The sequence below is a fragment of the Rhincodon typus genome, unplaced genomic scaffold, assembly GCF_021869965.1.
Source record: "Rhincodon typus isolate 14 unplaced genomic scaffold, sRhiTyp1.1 hic_rhity00002082, whole genome shotgun sequence".
NCBI lineage: Eukaryota > Metazoa > Chordata > Chondrichthyes > Orectolobiformes > Rhincodontidae > Rhincodon > Rhincodon typus.
Genome location: NW_025967720.1, coordinates 1,535 through 25,000, shown reverse-complemented (window position 1 = coordinate 25,000; position 23,466 = coordinate 1,535). Strand labels below are relative to the sequence as shown.

General features: G+C 39.5%; 1 protein-coding gene across 1 annotated transcript; it reads left to right on the top strand.

Moving 5' to 3' along the window:
• Positions 1–4: 4 nt before the first annotated feature.
• Positions 5–23,086, top strand: LOC109919689 (protein disulfide isomerase family A, member 4; the record flags this gene model as incomplete). Its single annotated transcript, XM_048592942.1, has 8 exons — positions 5–59; positions 9,924–10,095; positions 14,449–14,654; positions 18,147–18,285; positions 18,547–18,752; positions 21,563–21,721; positions 22,422–22,573; positions 22,930–23,086. Coding segments are annotated over 8 exons (1,246 nt in total), but the record flags the coding sequence as incomplete, so codon positions are not given.
• Positions 23,087–23,466: the final 380 nt, after the last annotated feature.

Below are 23,466 nucleotides of genomic sequence, written 5' to 3'. Positions count from 1 at the left end.
GCTGCTGCTCCTCCTCTTCGCGCAGCTCGCCCTGACCGCGCTGGCCCAGGATGAGACGGGTAAGCACCGCTCCGGTGGTATTCACGGAACCCAGTCAGCAACCTGTGCGTCCGTCGCACCTCCCTTCCGCCCCCCTCCCCGCATGCTTACAAACTCTCCAGCGATCGGTTCTTTTACAGATCGTTTTCGCACTCGCTGCCGTTCCCCAAATCCAACGTCGCAACACCACTTGAAGTTGACGGGGCTCGATGATGAAGACCTCCAGAGAGAGGAAAAAACTCACGACCGTTTGGGCTGGCGCAGGCAAATTCGAGAGTTTGTTCTACGTGTGTTTTGAGACCAGAATTTTAGGTGTGATGCAGGCTACGCGATGTTGATGGACTCAGTTGTATATGTACGAAGAGACTGCTTTGTGTTCGGTTTAGTTGTATGTTTGCTGAACAAGCAAAATACAAGTTAACTTGCGCTAACGACGGGACCAACATCAGGAGATGGTAGGAAATGCAGATGCTGGAGAATCTGAGATAACAAGGGTCTGGACCCTTCTTCAGATGAAGATGAAGAAGGGTCTAGGCCCGAAACGTCAGCTTTCCTGCTCCTCTGATGCTGCTTGGCCTGCTGTGTTCATCCAGCTCTACACCTTGTTATCTCGGACCAACATCAGCAGTTGCGATATGTCCACCGTGACTTGTTAGGATTGAAGATAACGTACACGTGGAACAAGTTCGTGCGCTTAAGCATTTGATTTTAGTATGAAATATTCTTAGCATCTGACTGGTTTCAACGTTGTACTAAATAAAAAAAATCTGTGGATGCAGGAAATCTGAAATAAGAACAGAAGATGCTGCAGGAACTCAGCGGGTCTGGCAATATCTGTGGCGAGAAAGCAGATAACATTTCTCGTCCAGCGACTCCTCAGAACTGATTGTAGCTGGGGAAAGGTTGGTATGCTTGCGGAGCATGGGGTGAAGGGGAGGAATAAACGTCTGGAGATGGAGCCCATAGAGGGAACAGCAGCACTTGAGCAGACAAAAGAATGAGTAAAGATCAGTCTGGGAGAATTAGTAGCTGCTAACGGGGGCCATTAGTGGCTGACGGTTGGTTGTGGCATCAGCTGATGTGATGAAAAGGCCTAGTATTTGCGGTTTGGGGGGTGAAGGACATGGAGGAACGTGATCGGACCCTTTGTATTTTTTCAACTCTTTGCAAATGGTTATCTTGATTCGGCAGTGTTCAAGATCAGAGCTAGGTAGTCTGGTCAAATCAAAGGTAATTAAAATTCTGGAGAGCCCCTTGGATGTAGTGGTTAAAGATGTTGGCTCCCTTTCAGGAATCTGGTCTTAAGAAAAAAGAACCAAAGTCTGCAGATGCTGGAAATCAGAAATGAGAACATAAATTGCTAGAAAATCTCAGAAGGGTAACTGGACCTGAAATATTAATTCTGCTTTCTCTCTATAGCTGATGCTGCCTGGCTTGCTGTGTTCCTCCAGCTCCACACTGTGTTAACTGGGATTTCTTAAATTTGCTTTTCAAAACAATTATTTTGTGCTTTTAACAAGCAAAGTTCATGCGTGCACAGTGAGAAATTGTTATCAAGGAGTTGACAGGTGACAAGCAGCAAAAAGTATGAGTAAACAAAGAAATTGCTAGAGAAATTCAACAGGTCTGTCAGCATCTGTAGAGAAAAAAGTTCAAGTCCAGTGCTTCAGAATTGTGTATTAATGTGACATTGGCTATCTTGTGCAGAGGGTAAACAATTGGTAATAGGAATGTGTCCTGTTTTTTGAGAATATTTTGGTCCCTTTTCTTTAAAAGTTGAGGTAAGGAATGTTTTATACACATTTGCTGACATTTTTGAATGTAGGCATTGTACTTTGGAAATGGATTGTTAAAAGTAAAACAAATTGCCAATAGATCACTAAAAAGCTTAACATCCAAATGAACAGATTGGACACATGTAAAAGCTGGAAAATGCCACATACAGAATTGTGGATCTGGATATCTGAAACAAAAGCAAATTGCTGAAGATACTTAGCAGGTCAAGCAATGTCTGTGGAGAGAAAGCAAGAGTCAGATCCAGTAAGCTATCTTCAGCAATTTCTGTTTTTGTCTGACTTCTGTTTTTGAATTCCTTTCTGAGATTTGATGGCCACAGAATAGTGGAAAATCTTCAGACTAGATTTCAAATTTAGATGATAAACTGTTGGGGCTTCTGCTATTTTAAACTTCTCAGTTTTTTTTGTCCAAACTGTACCAGAGACAGTGCTGCTTTCAGCTCCAAGCTCTAATTTTTACTGGCAGACAGGTTCTGCAAAGGTGTAGTATTCTCCAGCAACTGCACAAAGCTTTTAAGTATACTTAAAAAAAACTGTCTATTACTTCAGTGTAAAGGCTGCTGTTAGGTGACAGTAGTTGAGATCCATCAAAGTCCCTTTTTTTTTTGTAAATAGGTGAACCATAGTGTTCTCAGCCTTTTTGGACACTCCAGTTTCAAGCAAACGTTAAATCCTTTGCTGCTCATTCATGTCTAATCTTGTCCATGTTCTCATTTGCATAATTCATAAATATATGCATTTTTCAACACTCATTCAATGACGAATACAGGAAGGAGGGGATGCCAAATGCACAACCATGCATACCTAAAAATGAGGCGTCAATCTAGTAATGCTGCAGCACAGGATTACATGCATGCCATATAATGGTTGCAGTATGCAATTGATCAAGTTTTGTAATCCCAAAACCAACAGATTGAAGTTTTACAGTCCTGCCACATTCAACCTTGAATGTTGGTGGGCAATTAAACAACTAGCAGATTAGAAATACTGAAATACCTCCACTTCCAACAATTCAAGAGACAGATGCATCTCTGCAACAGATGAGACCAAATCCTTTGTATCCATCTTCAGCCAGGAGTGGCACATATGATCAATTTATAACTCCTCCTGAATTTCTAGCTAGGTGCTAATCTTCAACCAATCCGTTTCACCCCACATGATGCCAACAAATGCCTGAAGGCACTGAGTATGGCAAAGTCTGGAGACCGTGATAATGATCCAGTGGAAGTTCTGAAGACTTAATATTCCAGAACGAGCTGCACCCAGCCAAATTACTCCATACAGATACAATACTGCCATCTACCTGACAATGTGGCAAATTGGACAAGAATACCAGGGCAATCAAGCAGAACAAATCCAACCTTGCCACCCTATCATTCTACACTTGACAATGAGCAAACTAATAGATGTCAACAGTATTATCAAGCAGTACATGCAAAAGAATAATCTACTTGCTGATGTTCAGTTTGGGTTGCACAAGTATGTTCCAGTCCCTTACAGATTTGGTCCAGTGGACAAAAGAGCTGAAAACTTTGAAGTGAGAATGACAGGCTTGGACATCAAGACAGCAGTTGACCAAGTATGGTGTCAGAACTCCATGTAAAACTAGTCAATGTGAATCATAGGATTCTAACCAATGGAGAGTTTTCTATTAAGCACAAAGAGAGATTGTGTGGTTGTTGGAGGGTAATCGGCTCTGCTCTAGGATATCTGTGCAGAAGTTCCTCGTTAGTGTCTGAGGCCCATGCATGCTAAACTGGTTCATCAATGATCTTTCCTCCATCATGAGGTCAGAAGTGGGAATGTTTTCCATCTGCAGCAAACAATGTTCAGCATCATTCATGACTTCTCAGACTGAAGCAGCCCATGTGCATATGCAGCAAAAAACTGGATAACATCTGGGCTTGGGCTGAAGTGGCAGTAGCACTTGACAGTGATCATCTCCAACAATCTGACCATCCTTTTTTTTTTTTGATGTTCAGTGGGATTACCATTCAAGAATTTCCCCCACTGCCAATGGCTGGGTGCTACCATTGATCAGAAAATGAGCTGGACCAGCCATACGTACGTGCATTGCCTACAAAAGCAAGTTGCAGAGTAAGAATTCTGCAACTCCCCTCCTGTCTCCACTGTACGTGCCTACCATTTACAAGGCTCAAGCCTGGAGTAAGATGTAATGCTTTCCATTTGTGCCTGGATAAGTGCAGCTCCTATAATCCTTCCATTCAGACACCCAATCCAAAACCTTCGATGTTCACTCACTCTGCTGCTAGTATGCAATAGCAGAAGTATGTACCATCTATGTGATGCAGTACAATAACTCTCCAAGCTGCTGTCAGCACCACCATCTTCAAGTTCATTTCAAATCCCATGCCACATGGACTTAGAACAGTAGTGCTGTTTCTTTGCTGTCTCTGGGCCAAAGTCCCTGGAACTCTCTGACCAATTTGGACTACAGGATTTCAAGCAGTAGCTCACCTCTTCTCCAGGACGATTGGGAATGGACAATAAAGCCAGTGATACCTATGTCTCACGAATGAATAATTTTTACAAAACTTTGCCTCCTAGTGCAGCACTACGGATGCCTGTAGATTTAATGATCTTTTGCGATTATACAAAAGTTCTAACCAGCGCACAATCAATACCACTGAAGTGCTCATTGGCCAGCACTGATTAATGTACAAAGTTCAAAAATATACAGAGGCAGCAGTTACTTGCAAAGAACTCAGCCAGTACATTTCTTTTAGTGAATGTACAAGTTAATCTCTTGCTAAACACTTTGCCAGTGTTGACCTTCAAATAGAGTTATACAACATTTGGAGAATGTGGTAGGAATAGCGCATGATAATGCAGGCTGAGTAGCAAATTGGTATTGATTTACATGTGATGTGGTATGTCACCTTTGGAGTATTTGCTTTTATCTACTTGTAGTTGTCTGGTATGGTTAAACATAGCATTTGCCTATCTTTAATTCCACTTGCTGGCTGTAGTGAATCACCATTTTTAAACTTCTGCAGTCCACATGGTGAAGATATTCCTACAATGCCATTAGGTCAAAATCCTGAACTCTTTACCCAGTAACAACGAAGAGAGAGCGATGTTAAAGCAAGTTATTTTTTGACTTTGTTTACGTGCACCTGCTGTTATTGCCCTTTTGTAAGTGATTGAGTTTAGGAAGGTCATGTAGAAATGACTTCTAGTGAGTTGTGCAGGTGAGTGTATCCTTATCAGGAGCCAATCTTCTGTTGTTCTAGGTCTGACTAATGCATAGAGACTTTTCCCCTTGGTTTTCCATTGATCTCAATTTTCACTGTCTATGCCATTTAAAGCCTGTAACTAACTACTTTGCCAGAGTGCATATTTAAAGTTTTGGCAAAGATCTGTAGCTCGGTGTATGAGGTTGTTGACTTGCTCATTGAGCTGGCTTGTTTTTGTTCAGACGTTTTGTCACCATGTTAGGTGACATCATCTAGCATAGCAACGAAACATCTCTGGGTGCATATTTTTTCCTAACCCTGGTGTTTTTGCTCTAGATATTCATATGCATTTTGTTTCTCTGTGTTGTCAGATAAGTGAACTGGGATAACTTGACCAGGGAAATGTCTAATTCTGGAACACAAGTCTTCAGCACTGTCAGGTTGAGATCAGGGTTGATGGTTTTAGTTTATCCAGAAAGTTTTGTCATGTAAATGGAATAGGTGGAACCCCAGATTGTGATGTTGGAGAGGTTGAGATAATGACAAATCATCCAGTCAGCACTTTTGACTGAAGTTGTGAATGTTTTCTGCCTTGGCCTTTGCAAATGTTTGAGGGTGGACATGTTTATGGAGCTACCTCCTAATTCATTAATTGTCCCACTGCCATTCCCAGTTACCAGAATATATCGGGACTGGAAAGTAAGCTAAGACCATATAACGGAGAAAAGTAGGGCATTCAGCTATAGTCTGCTCTGCCATTCAATGAGATTCATGATTGATAATCTCGTTTTACTTTCCTACCTTATCCCTTAACCTTTGATTTCCTTACTAACTAAAAGTGTCCATCTCAGCCTTGAATATACTTAACCATCTAACTCAGCAGCCCTCTGTGATTTTTAAAAAAAAAAAATCCAGAAATTCACTACCCTCCAAGAAATTCCTCCTCATCTGTCCTAAATGTGCAACCTCTTGTTTGGAATTAAGCCCTCTAGTCCTAGATTCTCCCACAAGGGGCAGGAACATTTTCACATCTACCCTGTTAAGTTCCCCAAGATTCTTGTATTCTTCTATGAAGTCACCTGTCATGCATTCTATTGAAATGGCAATAAGTACAGGCCTGTCTACTCAACCTCTCCTCGTAAGACACCCTCCATACCTGGTGTCAGTCTAGTGAATATGCCCTGAACTGCTTTCAGTGCCAGTATATCTTTCCTGTTTAGGAATTCAACTGTATTCCCAGTGTTAGAGCTGTGGCCTGACTAATGCCTTGTATTAGATTACATACAGATGTGTGTCATATGTAGCAAAACTTCCCTACTTTTAATATTCAGTTCTCTTTGAAATAAAGGCCAACATTCAATTTGCTTTCCCAATAACCTGCTGAACTTAGATACTAGCTTTTTGTGCTTCATTGACAAAGACGCCCAAATCTCTCTTCCATTGATCTATTGATCTGTTCATCGATCTCCCCAAGCTGTGGTTGCGGTTCACTGAGATCACAAGTCAAGATTTTTAAGAATGTAAGCTTTGCGGCAGCAATGCTTAGTTTTGTTTTGTTTTCTTTTCTTTTAAAAAAAATCAGAATCTCAACTGCTTCAGCACCACCTGTACTGCCTAGGAGTTAAACTAAGGTATGTGCTGTGCCGTGAACCTACAGATTATATGTCGGAATGCAAACTACTGATGGCCTGAAAGGCATACTGAATGCCCAGATTTGAATTGCTGACCTTGAGCTGATCATGCCTAAATCAGGTGCTACTGTGTTAAAAACCAAAAGAACTACAGGTGCTGTAAATCAAACAAACAGAAATTACTGGAAAAGCTCAGCAGCTCTGGCAGCATCTGTGGAGAGAAATCAGAGTTAAAGTTTCGGGTCAAGTGTCCCTTCCTCAGGGTTGTTCTTAGGAAGGGTCCCTTGATCTGAAACATTAACTCTGATTTCTCTCCACAGATGCTGCTGAGCATTTCCAGCCAACTTCTGTTCTTGTGCTACTGAGTTATTCTTGGTAATGGGTGTTTACTCCCCAGGCACCCTTCGCCTTAATGTTTATCATTTTGTCCTGGCATATCGGAGATGCATTCTCAGAAATCACATTTTGCTGGAAGATATGATGCTGAGTGTACGTCTGTTGGAATGGTAACTTGTGGAGTAGTTATCTTTTGGAATGGGTCCTTTTAATATTTGTGAGCAGGACTTCTAGACGGACTGACGAGACCAGATGTGCTTTCTGTTGTGTTTGTTGCCTTGACTTTTCTTGAGGCCTGTATCTTTTCTTGTATAGAGCTACAAGCTTGTAGCTCGTGTGATTTGCTATTGCATTGAGTGCAGTTAAGATTCAGTCACTATTGCAGTATGTCTGAATTACGTAGTCCAAACTGGGTTATAATAGTAGGTTTTCTGAGCTGAAGGAAATTTAGCCAAATTTTGCAGTGATCTGATTTTGGAGTTTTAAAATTGAATTCAAACTTCCTGTCTGCAGTAGTGGGTTTTGAATCTGTCATCTTGTTTACTGGTTCTGTGTAACATTTTCACGATGCCACCATATTTGTCAGCGGGAGTCTAAACTGGGAAAACTTCAGTTTGGAAATGGAAGGAAGAGTAATAGCTCCTACAACCCATTGACCCTGCATTGCCATTCCATAAGATCTTGGCTAATGTGGTTGTGGCTTTGGCTTCACTTTCCTGCCTGGTGCCATAATGCTTGATTTTCCTTGTAGATCAAAAATCTATCTCCTTGCTTATTTCCATAGAATCCTTACAGTGTGGAACAAGCCATTTGGTTAAACAAGCCTGCACTGACCCTTCAAAGAGCGATCCAGCCCCCTACCCTTTCCCTGTAACCCTACTTTTCCCATGGCTAACGCACCTAACCTACACATCCCTGAACACTATGGACAATTTAGCATGGCCAATCCACCTAACTTGCCCATCTTTAGACAGTGGGAGGAACCGGAGCATCCAGTGGAAACCCACACAGACACGAGAAGAACGTGCAAACTCTACACAGATGTTGCCTAAGGCTGGAATTGAACCTGGGTCACTGCTAATGTGAGGCAGCGGTGCTAACCACTGAGCCACCGTGCCACCCTGCTTTTTTTTTGAAGTATGGAATTATAAATGACCCACTTGGAGAAGATGTTGTCTTTCTGTCTCTATCTCAAATGGCAGATTCCTTTTTTAGTTTTAAACTGTCCCATAACTTTAGATTCCCCCACCCCTCAATGCGAAATTCACCATGTTCGATCACTCTTATCTGAAAGACCCTTCTTACTATTGAAGTCCTATATCATTGAACATAGCCATGTATGATACCACTTCTAAAATGGGCAGTTCTTTGATTCCAGGACACTATTCTAAGGAACCTGTCCAAATACACTCTGAACTTGCCCACTAAGATTTTCTTTTACATCTTTCTTTCATCCAATCTACTTTGAAGACAAAAATCGTCCATGACTATTCCTGTTTAAAAACTCAAACTGTTCAAACACTTTTTCCTTTTAAAGCAATCCTTTCATTCAACAATTTGAGGATTATAGGGACTAGAGGTCAGGCTGCAGTTTGATCAACTATGATTTTAATGAACGGCAGAGCAGACTCTGTTGAATAGCCTGCTCCACTTGTAAATGTTCTTGCCACTTATTTAACCTGTTTATCCTATTTGCACACTGTTCACAACTAGTTTTTCTACCTGTTTTGCCTTTGTCAGTAGATTTGGTTACTTTGTATTCGGTCCCTTTTTAGGACTGATATACAGGAACTGTAGTAGGCTGTTCAGTCCCTCACGCCTGCTCCACCATTCAGTGGGACGATGCAACGTTCCTCATGTCCACTTTCCTGCTGGTCCTCCTCGTCCTCGTCGTCTTGTGCTCTCTCACTCTTTTTCATTCTTTCTGTCTCCACCCCGGTAACCTGTGATTCCCTTATTGATCAAGATTCTATCTATCTCTGTGGAAATGTAGAACAGTAGTTGGGCCTCTACGTTAAATTCCTAATCTACCAGATACCCCAGCAAAAGTACTTTGCATATGATCTCATATCAGTTTTCATGTTACTTACAGAAAGCTCAACAGATAAATATTTATTCCTGTATCTCTAGACAGTCATTGCTTAAAAGCTATGATTGAATTTGCTCTAGTTCCGGTTCCTGTTTGTTGTAATAACCTGTTTGACTTATCCTACCCAATTGACCATCCAATCCCCTATTTCAAACTTGTATTACTTTAAAGTGGTTGAGGATTAGCTGTATTGCAAAAAGTTGAGACCTAAAAGCAGTAAGTAGCAAATTGATTTATACAGCAGTCACTTGATTGTGGGTATTAACGTTTACCATCTACTCTTACAGTGGACTAAATTTTTCTTGAACTAATTCTCCCTCACCCTCTCTCAGTCATGCCTATGATTTCATCGTACAGCAAGCTCTTTAACTGACATCTATGGGTCAGGAGTTTGATGGTTGATGAAGAGGTCTGCGTATTCAGTGTAAAAACACACACTAATAAATGTAAAGCAGGGGTTATCCACATCACAGTTATGATTTATTAATGACTTGTGCTATAAATAAAGTAACTTTGCCTTAAATAAAACCTACAGGCAGAGAGTTTTCTGACTCGCACCTTTAACTGACTCGTCTAACATTGTCGAGATCGGGATAATACAATAACCTTGTGTTTTAAGGTATATCATTTTTGCTGGTTACCGATGAGCACTGGTTCGTAAGGTGCCAGTTAAGACAAAGTTTCAGGATCATTAAGTACAATAGCATGTATTTGAAAACAGTAGTTAATGACTAGCAATTTTTATTTAAATATTCAGATTGATCATTATTTTAGGCAAAAAGCAGGGAAATATTTAAAACGCCTATTTAGTATCCTTGCTTTTTACTGTTCCTAGAATCTGATGGAGAAGGAGATGGTGATAGTGATGAGGAAGAGGAGGACGACGATGAAGAGGACGAAGATGATTCTGTCAAGGAAGAAAATGGCGTTTGGATTTTGACGGATGCAAATTATGATTCCTTTATTGCAGACAAGGAAATTGTGCTAATTGAATTTCATGCCCCTTGGTATGTAATACTTTAATGAAATTCATGATTATTAATGCAAAGAGATGAGTGAGCCTTTGACCAGAAAGTTAGTTCAAGAATTATTCAACACAGGACATTTATTAAAGAAGTGAGGGTCTAGGCCTGAAACATCAGCTTTCCTGCTCCTCTGATGCTGCTTGGCCTGCTGTGTTCATCCAGCTCTACACCTTGTTATCTCTACATTATTCAGCCCATTGTGTTTGTGCCTTCTCTCTGATACAGATATCTCGTTAGTTCCACTTACTCTGCTCCTTGCCTATAGCACTTGTAAATGGTTTCTTTTGGTCATTACTATTGAATCCATTTTTCTGACAGTTTGATCAATATACTCAGTAGTTTTTCAGTCGACATTCTTCTTTCAGCCCTGTGATTAGGCAGTTAAAAGCACAGATTCCTTGTAGAAGCATGTTGTGATGACAGAAGGGCAAGACCCAGTATTAAATATGCCTGCAAACAGTGTTCTGAAAAGATCAAGAAAGAGGGTTTAACTGGTGCTGGTGAAAAAGGATATCTGAGGGTTCAAGGGCAGAAATCCAATTGGCTAGAGCTAAAGAACAAAACAGTTATGTTGCTGGATATAGTCTATATACCACCAACTGGTGGGGGAAAATGTAGAGGAAAAAATCTGCAGGAAAATTAGCTGCTAACGTTTATACACTTGTAATTAGGGACTTCTAATTATCCAAATACAGGCTGAAGATATTGATAGTGAGGGGCAAATGTTCCTAGGTTGCTGTAGGAAATTATTCTGTAAACGTTGTGTCCCGACCAACATGAAAGGATGCATTCTTCGGCGTGGCTGTTAGAAATGAGGTGTCAAGTGTAATGCAGGAACGTTTTAGGGCACGGTGGTCGTTATATCATAGGGTTTAGAATGACACTGGAGAATGAACTGACTTTTCTTACTCTGGAATAACCATTGTCAGAGTGCTGTTTTCAATGGGGCAAGATCAGAATTGAGCAGGTAAAAGGAGAAATAGTGCTGATTAGGGACCAAAAAGGGGATTTTCAAATGGATGCAGGGAACGTGATTAAAATATTAAATTTAATACTTCCAAAGGAAGTAAATGCTCTCCAGGCCATGATAACAAGAGGAAATCGTCACTAGAGTTCAAATTGAAGTATCAAACTGTTGGTACTTAAAGTTGACAAGGCATAGGGGCCAGATGAAATGCATCTAAGGGGGGGAAAGAGGGAAATTACAGGGCACTGACTGTAATCTTGCGGTCTTCCATAAACTAGGGAGGTTCTAGAAGACTGGAGAATTGGAAGCATACTTTAGTTCAATAGAGATTGTAAAGATAAGCTCAGTAGTTGAGTGGTCATTTTAACATCAGTGGTGGGGAAGCTTCTGGAAACAATTATTCAGGATAGAATTCATGGTTGCATGGAAGAAGGTGATTTGAGAGCAAGTATGCATCTCTAGAGAAATCATGTTTGACTAACTTGGAGGTTTTTTGGAACAGGTAACAAGGATTGACGGTAAGTCTGTGGTGTATATGGACTTTCAAAAGGCTTTCAGTACAGTGCTACACAACAGGATTGTGTGAACTCTTGTAGCTCATGGAATAAAAGGGGCAATAGAAACCTCAGCAATGGTCAGTCGGGGTTTTTGGACTGCAGGAAGGTTTATTGTGTAATTCACCAGGATTTGATATTGAGACCTTGCTTTTCCTACAGTACGCCATTTCAGAATTGCAAATGTTACTGAAACTTGGAAGCATCATAAACTATGAGGAAGCAGGACTTGCTCAAGTTGGAGTGGGCAGATAGGTGGCAGATGAAGCTCAATGCAGTGTGGTGAGATGCTGCATTTTGATATTTGTAAAGATCACTTTTCTTCTAATTTTGGACCGAAATGGTAAAATAACTGGTTTAAAAAACAAGTATTGCTACATTTTTTTTAAAAGCAAATCGCTTTTGCCAGTATCTAATAGGTCTGAAATGATGCTCGGTTATCGGTGGCAAAGGCCTTCTGCCTGCCAACAATTGTGATTGATTGGTTTTTCCAGGTAGCTGGATAGCTTGTGGATGTGAATGCTTGTTTGAGGAAGAGTCTTGGGGGCGAGGGGGTGTGTGCTGGAAAGCATCTGCAGCCTAAAAACAGGCTGTTTATTTCCTCTTTTATCAGTAGCTGTACAGTATGACTTTTAATTAAGTCAGAGCCCTTTTATTATGAACTAATAATCCTCTGCTTCTTGAAATCAAATACAAGAACCTGGAGCTGGAAGATCGAAGTCAGAATCAGCGAAAAGGTTATCTCTGCAAGTGCTGTGGACGGGAGCCATCAAACTCCACAATGATTTCCTCTGTCCGTGGCACCCATTTTTATTGCCTATCTGTCTGTACGTATGTGTACGTGTAGGGGAGTTTCCTAAGTTGGTTAGTGTTTTAACTGATATAGTTATGGTTCATAATTGTTATCTGTAGTTACAGATGATACTGACAAATAGTACCTTTTTAGTACAGAAACCTGGTCTGAGTTTTATCAACCAGAGTCCAAAAGACAGGTAGATTGAAAAATTTTGCATACTTTTAAAAACTTAACTCTGTGACAACTCCAAGAAGAGCAGTGCTTGATTTTACAACATGGTATCCAGGAATAGGAAGAATGTGGACAGACTAAATAAACTAGTGCATGCAGGAGCAGACAGACCTAGGTCTATACTTGCATGGTGCTTTGAAGATGGCAGGACAAGTGAAGAGAGCAGTTAATAAAGAACAGAGTATACTGGGCTTTATTAATAATAAGAGCAAGAAAGTGACAATGAACTTGTATTAGACACTTATACTCTCATTGAGGTCTAATATGTACAGTCTGAGTGGTACACTATGGGAACTATGTGAACACATTGAAGAGAGTGCAAAAGAAATTTAAGGGAATGGTTCCAAGGATGAAAAACTTCAATTATGAGGATAGATTGGTTTTCCTTGCAGCAAAGAAGGCTAGGAGAATATGCGATAGAACCTTCAACATCAGAAGAGGCCAGATAGGTTAGATCGAGAGACTGTTCCTGCTCACAAAAAAAAAAGTAGTTGAGGGAGCGCAGGTTTATATTGATTTGTAAAGAAGCAAACTTAATGAATGTGGTTTAAATGTGAAATGCACTTCCTGAAAGTGTGTTGGAGACAAGTTCTTTTGAACGTCTCAAGATGTCATTGGATAATTGTTTCTGTTTACATGTGCAAGGCTATGGAAAAAGGCAGAAGAATGGCACAAGTTATGCTGCTGACTTGGAGAGCTGATGGATCTGATGGCCTCCTGAGCCATGACATATTTGTGATTCTGTAACTTTGCACACTTCTAATAAATCTCCCATATCGTGTTTGCTCTAATCAGCGCATCTCTCGTGTCAGAATAGAAAAGGTCCATAACCGTTGTACCCTTTACGATAAATTTCTTTGACATGCATTTATAGGCTTTGACATCCTTTCTGAAATAGTATATTATATTCTGAGGGATAACCAGTGATCTGTAAAGTTTACTTAGATTCCTATTGTATTCTGAACTGTTTACAAAATGTAGAACGTCAAGGCTTTTTGACAGCTGTATCAACTTGACACACCACCTTCTCACACTGTTTGTGTATTTGTGCTACCAGGTTTCTATTCCTAAACCCCATTTTAAAATTTAACCAGTTCCCCCTATTAAAATGTATTAGGTCACACTTCTCTGCATTAAATTTTGCCACCTCCTTGGTGGGTTTTTATAAAAATGGCTTTTCTGTGTAATTAGTGAAGCTTGAAATTGATATTAGAAAATAAATTGTTTAGGAAAGAATTTTTAAACTGTTTTGAGGCTTCAACTGATCCATGGCTCAGTGGGTAGCTTTGCAGACTGAGTCAAAACATCATGGTTCAACACTCACTCTGCAAAGACTCCAACACAAACATCTAGACTGCCTCTTCCAGTGCAGTACTGAGGAAGTGCTGCATGAAGGGCTGCCGTGTTTCAGATGAAACACAGAACCATATGTGAGAAATCTCATAGTACTAGTTGAAAAACAAAGTTTGTTCCAGATTTCTTGGCCTATGTGTATCCCTTGATCACAAATAAAACAGATTATCTTGTCAGTATCACTTTTTTTCAGCTTGCTGTGTATAAGTTGCATTTCCTACATTACAATAGCGTCTACACTCTAAACATACTTATTAGGCTGTGTAACACTGGGGCACCCAAGTTCTAAAAGATGCTATGTAAAAGGCAGTTTTCAGAACTGATATTTCAAAATATCACTTTGGAATGTTCTATGTATATATTGAATTTTGCAAAGATACCTTGCTTATGATATGACATTAATCTCTTGAAGTCTTCAAACATTTGTCCTGTAGGTGTGAACAATGTAAGCAGTTTGCGGCAGCATACGAAAAGATTGCTAGTGAACTAAAAGAACATGATCCTCCTATCCATGTTGCCAAAGTTGATGGCTCATCACAATCTGGCCTGGGCGTTCGGTTTGATATTGGTATATACCCCACATTCAAAATTATAAAAAATGGAGAACCAATTCACTACAAAGGACAAGTCTCGAAGGATGGTAAGTAAAATTTTTTTTACTCGCTTTTTCTGAGTAGATATTGAGGATTTTAATGAGTGGATCGAATTTTTTTGCAATGGGCTTAATCCTTCATAGATTGATTAACCAAATTTATCCTAGAATTTAACTGTGCAATTGCTGTAGCCTTGCTTGCTTTGTTCACTGTGACAAAGCAATGGTTTTGGTACTGTGCATCTCTGAACGATGCTTTATGGTCTCGAGGAATTTGATATCATTTTGTGTTGTAAATCTTTGCGATGTTGCCCAAAGTATCTGTTATAAAGTGCTACTGTTTTCCAAGCAGAGAGGTTTACATTTTATTGATATTTTAAACGTCTCAGCCAGTTGGATGAGGGATGATAACTCTCAGGAAATCCTGCAGGTTGATCACCGTAATCTGAGCATGTCACACCCAAATACATGAGTTCTACAAATGTTAGTGTGTTTGTTTATAAACGTTGACTCTCCAGTAGTTAGTTTTTTGCTTGTGTCCTGCCAGCAGTTATTATGCATAAATTTAAAGAACCAGATGTCATTTCATCCACCGGAAGGGTTGATTCATACAATCTTTCATGTTAGAATGATTCAGCATGGCCATTCAGTCCATGTCTACTCTGGCTCTCCAGTAGAGCTGTCCAATTCTGCTGACTTGTTTTTACCCCAGTTGTTTTGCTTTTGTTTTGAAATTGATGCTTTTTATCCAGTTCCCTTATGATTATTGCCATTTAATCTGCTTCCAACATGCTTTATTGCAGTCCATCCTAAACTCGTCAACTCCTGTGCTTATTTTAGAAAGCTTCCTTACATTGTCTAATTATTTTACAGATTTTTAATTTTTCTGAATGAAAGGATGGGGGAGTAGCAGAAAAATAGTCATTGCTGTGACCATATTGCTCATACTTCCAAATGATTGTATTGGCTAAATGGGATATGTGGTCTGTTCCTTACTCTTGTGTTTTTACCAGTCACCTTAAATATTTCTCTTCTGGTTATGATTTTTTATGGCCCAGTAAACAACTTATTTACTCCACAAGATTACTTAATAATTTTTGTTTGCCCAATCAAATCATCTTCCTTTTAAGGCTGGTGAATCCTTGGACTATACGCTGGTTGGAGTCAGACCTGGCAGATAGGAAGTGGTTGTTGGTCAGGTCATCATAGCTCCAGAACATCCCTGCAGGTGTTCCTCAGGTTAAGTCGTAGGCCCAACCATCTACAGCTGCTGCATCAATGACATTCCCTCCATCATAAAAGGTCAGAAGTGGGGGTTTTGCCAATGATTGTTTAGTGTTTAGTACCATTCATGACGACTTGGATACTGAAGCAATCCATGTCCAAATGCAACAAACCCTGGGCAATAACCAGGCTTAAGTTGAAAGTGGCAAGTAGGATTCATGCCACAAATGCCAGGCAATCTAACAACCACGTTTTAACATTCAGTTGAATTCCTCCCACACACAGACTTGCACGCATGTGCGCGCACACGCACGGGACACAGTGGCCTGCCTGATGGGATCCGCATCCCCACACATTCATTTGCTCCACCACAGACACAGCATGCTTGTTTACTATGTACAACCTGCACTGCAGAAATTCCCCAAAGCTCCTTAGTTCAACACCTTCCCAACCCACGACTACTTCCATCTAGAAGGATAAGGGCAGCAGATAACATGGGAACACCACCTGCAAGTACCCTCCAAGCTGCTCACCACCCTAACTTGGAAATATATTGCCATTTCTTCACTTTCACTGGGTCAAAATCATGGCATTCCCTTAAGGGTATTGTGGGTCCTCCTATAACCATGATGGCAGCAGTTCAGAAAGCAGCTCATGACTGCCTTATGAAGGGTAACTGGGGACAAGCAATAAATGCTATCCCAGCCAGCGATGCCCACGTTCCACGAGAGAATTTTAAAAAAACATACGTGCCTGAGCACTAGCCAGTGATGCCACTTTTTTGTAATGGTCATTGTGCCTTTTGTCCACTTAAATGTGTCCTTTGCACAGAGAGAAACTGACTTCCTGGAGAGAAACAGGGTTTTGTTTTTATGGGGTGAGTTTTGCAAGCAAAAAGAGAAAATGGTTATAGGTTAGGATTCAGTTGGAATGTTCTGGAGTTGTTTTGTAGCTTCTTTGAAGTGCCTGTAATTGGGAGAGCTTTTTGGTTTCAGTTTGGCGGTTTTGCAGAAGTCTAGGCTGAAGCTGGGTGTGGAAAAGGGTTCCTAAAGGGAGATAGTTTATAACTGTTAAAGTACCTCACTAAAGAAGTTTTAGTCTGAATGTTCCAGACCAGAAGTGATTGATTAAAACCTAAAAGTTTAAGTTGAAGCTGAGCCCATGTAAGTTTTTTCCCTGAATCTTACAATTGAGCTATCAGTCTCAATAGGATTTGAAGCCACAGATGGGTTAATCCCTTTGAATGTGATAGAGATTAGAATTCTCTGGTTTGAGTACAATAAGGGAATGTTGTTGAGATTAGTGGGGTTTTTACTATATTTTATGATCTTTAAACTTGTTATAAGTAGTTTGGTTTATTCTATTTTATTATGCAAATGAATCAACTTGTTCTATTTAAAAACTAAATCTGCAGCAGTGTATACTTGTATTTTAGGGAAACCACTATCTTGTTGAAACCTTAAGAATGCAATCCATAATGCCAAATATGTTTAACAGATTTAACCATGTGATCAAATGTTTTTTACAAATCTATAATGATTCCAATAGAACTGTTTGAATTAATTACAGCTACAACAAGAGATATTTCTACCAAATAAACACAAAATGAGAACATAATGCAGTTTTTATGTGCGTGTTCATGTTTTTTTATATCTTGGATGTTCAGTTAGCTTGTGACATTAATGTTTTTATTCTGAATGAGAACCTTGGATAAAAATTAACTTTGGATAATTGTGGCTTAGGAGTGTAGAGAACAAGCAGATCCACAGTCTGTGATTAAAATGAAACAACACTGTCAAAGGCTGCCCGTAGGGTTTGTATGGAAGATTGAAATGTTACAACTTGAAACAGTGGGCATGAAGGCACATCAAAATAAAATTAGTCTGGTACTTAAAATGTGACATGAGGCTCAGAGTCCTTGTTGCTCTCTGCAGAAACATGTTTATTTTTAATACTTCATATTTCATTTATTGGAGAAATGGGAGTATTAATTTCTCTTCCTGAAAATTGAAAAGCAACTGAAAATCTCATTTTGAAGTGCAACAGCTAGCAGAGCATGCAGCTTTTTTTTGAAATTTGTTTCTATGATTGGAATTTTGCATTTATTCACTTAAATGTCATCGTTAGATCATTTTTACAGCTGTAGAATCAAGGACAATGGTTTTCATAATATTTTTCACAACTTAAACCACTTAGACTAACTCTCGTGGATCCTGCTTGTTCCCCATATCCTTAAATAATTGTGTTTTCAAACGGGTACGTAATGCCACTTCCCAAAAATTATCCTTTGTTCTAATATTATGAAACTTTCCACAGAAATTTTATCTAAAGTGAAAGAAATCGCTTCCCCTGACTGGGTTCCTCCACCTGAAGCAACTATTGTCTTGACGGAAGATAATTTTGATGATGTGATTAATAAAGCTGATATCATCCTAGTTGAGTTTTACGCTCCTTGGTCAGTATGCAAGCTTTTGTTTTTAACTAATGTATCTGAAAATTTGAGTGCTACCATTTTTAAAAGTGTGCCACAAAGCAGTGGATATAGTGAAATAATGCCTTATTGTATGTCTGCAGAATAATATGTGAAGTTATGCAATTTTGAAAGAAATACTACCTTACAAAGCTTTCAAAAAGAAATGTGTGTACGTTTTAATCCATAGCTTGCACTTCTATTATGGCTTTATACATAATGCCAGTTGTGTTGTCTTTGTTACAGGTGTGGACACTGTAAAAAGCTTGCTCCACAGTACGAGGAAGCTGCTCAGGAACTTAGCAAGCGTCCTGTGCCGATTTTACTTGCTAAAGTAGATGCTACTACTGAAACAAAACTTGCTAATAAGTATCAGGTTACTGGCTATCCTACCCTGAAAATTTTCCGCAAGGGTAAACCCTCTGAATATAATGGACCAAGGGATACTTATGGTAATATAGCATTTTGATTGTCTGTTTAAACCTGGTTCTTTGAAGTAGTGACACTGTCTAATGTGTTTGTTATTTTTAAAAGCAGATGTTGAAATGAAGCTGTGCCTAATGCTTAGTGTTGAGCAGGGCCATTGTTATGGGATGTTCTATGAAAGGCCATAAATATTCATTCCAGCTCCCAGTTTTACATTGCAGCCGATTATGAACATAAACAAGTTGTCCTCAAAACCCTGGAAAAGTATGTCAATGTACAGTGTCAAAAGTTTCTGCCCTTTGTGTTCTTCTATTTCCTTGAACACATAAAAAGATATGACTAGAGAAATGTAAACATGGAAATTCAGCAAACAGCTTGAACAAATAATGTCCTATATGATCACTAAAACAAGTTTCGTGGGATTCAGTAATATATTGGCATGGATTGAAACTTCAGTAATGCAGAGATAGCAGTTGGTTTAAAGGGAATTTTTTTCAAGTTTGACAGGCTGTAACCAAAAAGTTACTGCAAAAATCTATAGTTGGGCCACAGCAGTTTACAGATTTTGTTTACAAACTTGTATGAAGGATTCTGTTTTGCTGTCTTGCCTTGATTCTATCCAAGCTTGTTCCCTCTTTCCCATCCCTGTTGAATTCCGTGGAAGTCTGCCTTACTAGCCTAATTATGCGATCCAGTATGGTTCAGGTGTAGATCTCATTTTACACAGTGCTGATGCCAGCATTTCATAATCATTATCCCCTTCTCCCACACCAGTCTTTGAATGACACATACTTCTCAAATCATCTTTGCCCTATGTCAGTTTGCAAGTGGCTTAGTTAGTAATCCAGAGATCATACTGCCTTTGAACTTAACAGCCAGTTTCTCACTGTTTCCTAGTTTTACCTCTGGTACTGACATGGACCATAACCACACGATCCACCACCACAACCATCCCCCAACACCACCACCACACTGCAAGTTGTATAGCCCAGATATCCTGATCCTTGGGACTGGGCAGACAGCCACAGCCAATTAGACTTTGTGCTGTTTCCTCACTATACTGTGCCCAGTAGTCATCAGTTAGCTCGCTTACCCCATAATCCTTGCTCTCATCCAAACAAGCTGGAGAAACCTAAGCCTCAAACCTGTGAGACTGCTCTTGATCTCCCCTCACCTGACTCACTAGCAGTCATGTAGCCCTGTTTTTGACTCTTCACCAAATCAGATTATCCTCTCCCCGGTCATGTCACTGCCTCCTGGAATAGCATCTAGATTTCTTTCCTTTTTCCTGGTGTGCCACAACATCTACGGCTAGGTCTCCTGCCCACTCACTGAGCCAAAGCTCCTGTAGCTGCAGGCAGCCTTCCTTTTTAAAAGTCATGTTGAATGCCCTTGATTAATCCATACCCCACTAAGTGATGATTTGTTTCATACCTCAAACCTTTTCCAATAATTTTATCTACCACCAGGTTTAGGCCAACTGGCATGTAACTACTATAAGGGTTATTCCTCATTTCAAACAATAGTACAACATAGGCATGGTGCCAGAGGACCAATCACCATACCAAAATGGTGGTCAGAGTCTCTAAGGTAATCTGGGCTGCCTTTTTCATTTAGCTTAATGGTTTATTCCATTTTCAGGGTTGTCGAGCACATCTGTATTTTATCTCTTGTGTCTATTCCATCCCATTGTGTTGTTCCTCCGCTACAACACTTGTGCTTTCTTCCACCACCACCACCACCGGAAGGAGATTCAAAATCCATGATAGGAAAATGACGACTGTTAATTGCAACTGATAGTATGCAGCTGGTGGGTTTTAACCAAGGACTCCCTTGTGTACCTGTGAATTAAAAACCCACTGAAATGCTGGGTTATGCGGTGTTATGTTTTCATCGCCCCAGAAGTAAAGTACATGTGATTCCAAAACTATCCTTCAGTACCTGGTATGGTGGAATATAACAGTATCTGAATTTTCAACCTTCACACACCAATTACCTTTTTTGTCTCTGAAAAGCTGCTTTTTAAGATATGCTTTTTTGGAGCTTTATGTATTTGTAGACCACTTTTTCGTTTTCTCTTTATTATTTGTAAATATTTTGTCAAACCTTTTATCTTTGGTAATTTTCTTTTTCATTTCACCCTTTTGCTGTTACCTCCTTTTTGCGTTCTGCAGTACTGTGTCCTGGGATCTGACACTTCTTTTTTTCTTTGCTTATCCTACGTTGTATGCTCATTTGATAGCTGACGGGGCTGGTCTAACTTTTGAGTCCCATCCTGTTTACTGATATGTATTCTGAAGCCCTTCGAACTCTTCCTCTTTAATGCCACCTGCTGCTCTGACACTTTTACCATCAAGGAGTTGTTTGCAGTCTACTTTTGCAAAATCGCATCCCAGCTTGGTAGAAATTTCTGTTTACTCCTCTCAAAATGGGTAGAAATGTGATGTTTCCCATAATAGTGCTATCAAACTATCCCCTTTCACCTGTCCAAATTGCCTAAAGCCAAGCCTAGAACCGTGTCTTCTCTTGGTTTACTACAGACTAGCCTTTTTTTTTTTAAAAAATGATTTGTGTACAGCAGTTTAAGCATTTACTGAGTTCCGCTTTCTATTGACTTGCTAAAATGTTCATTTTTGTGAGGTTATACATAGTATTCTGCCAAAGAAATGTTTTCTTACACTTTTTTTTTAACATGTGAATTGTGCTATAAAAGATGTCAGTATCCCTTGTGAGGAAAGAGTTTGTTGAAAGAGTTAGAATACCATGTAGCGTGAGCTCTGTAAATTATGGTACATGTTATTGTCTTAAGTTATGCTTTGCACTTTTATTTACTTAGGTATTATTGAATATATGATTGAGCAGTCTGGCCCACCATCCAAACAAATACAAGCTCTTAAACAAGTTCAAGAATTCCTTAAGGATGGTGATGATGTTATAATTATAGGGATTTTTAATAGTGAACAAGATCCAGCTTATAACATTTATCAAGATGCTGGTAAGTAATTTATAATGCTGTACTAGGTAATCATACAGCCCGTGGATTTAGCCTCTCGCATAATTCATGTATCCAGTTTGGAAGTTCTATTTTGATCCTTATGCAGAGTAAGCTTCAAAGCTGCTGTCTTCCCACAAGTTCATTGGTTCAGTCTGCCATTGCTTTTTGTATTTTAAAACATGTCTCTTGTATTTGAACCAGATGTGATTTTTATGCAGCCTCATCAGCACATTAGTATGCCTTCTTTTAAAACAAACATCAATTTTCATAATATTAGTAAGACCTCCAGTGTCAACAGTTATGAGATAAATAGGCAGAGGGCTAAAATTTCAAGAGTGGCTTCCATGCTGCCCAACTCCAAAAAAAAATCCTACTGGAGATTGATTCTATAGATTTGAACTTGTTTTCAGCTGTCCAGTGAATATTTTGTAATGAAGGTTGTCATTGGAGCCGTCTAACAGAAATCCATAACCAAGAGGCTTCAGGTGATTACAAGAAAATGCATTACTCGCAAATCAAATTTGGAATATTAATTCTGCTTATTTTTAACAAAAAGGGACTCTGTGATCAAAATAACTTTCTTGCCTCTGGCCATTGATATTTTAACAACAGGTATAATGAGTGGCTAGTCATATTCTTGCAGTGAACATCATGAGGTCTGTTAGGATGCATGTGTAATAACTTTTTTTTTAATTTTTAGGTAACTCTATCAGAGAAGACTACAGGTTACATCACACCTTCAACAATGAAATACAAAAATTCTTAAAAGCATCACCAGGACAGCTACTTATGATGCAACCTGAAAAATTTAATTCTGCATATGAGCCCAAAGTGCATACCTTGACGATCAAAGTACGTTCTTTCCTCTGATTTGCTGCCTGTCACAGTCCTTGATTTGTGCCATGAACACCAGTTCTAGATATTAAGTTCCTAATGCTCCAAGCTGCCCACATCCTCCCGTATGACAAAGAGGACATGTTAAATGCTATGATATGCACTTTTCTAGTTGGAGGTGACTGTAGAATCCCACAGTTGAGATTTTCTGCTTTTAAATCAGTGTCTCAAGATTAAATACTGTCTTCACTCTTTCACATTTGCCCCATCTTAAAATTTCTTCCAAGAATTTAATTGGAATATTAATCTTGTTTTGTTGCCTTATGAATTAAATTTCCATTTATGCAAATTCTATTCACACATTATCATTGCAGGACTCGTCAGCTCCTTCAGAAGTGACAGATTTTATTACAAGTAATGCTTTGCCTTTAGTTGGGCATCGTAAGCAAAGCAACGATGCAAAAAGATACAGCAAGCGCCCGTTGGTGGTGGTGTACTATGGCGTAGACTTCAGTTTTGATTATCGTGTGGGTAAGTGTTGTGCACAGCATTCTAAAACAAATCTAGAAGTAACTTTGGTTTTTAATGCTACTCAATATACATCATATTCCAAATACTCAAAATTCTTACAAGTAGCAATCAGTTTGATACGATAGAATCATGCAGTACAGAAGTGGCCCTTCAACCAATTAAGTCTGCATCAACAAAAATTGACTGCCCATTTTCCACTACTTGACCGATGGTCTTGAATGTTATGAGATATCAGGTGTTCATCTAATTCTTCCCTTTTGTTTTGTAAAGGAGCTGAGGTTTTCTGCTACTGCTACCCTTGGGAGTATTCTGAAATGTCACCACCCTCTGGATGAAAAATAATTCCTTAAATCCTCTCTACATCTCCTGCATTTCACCTT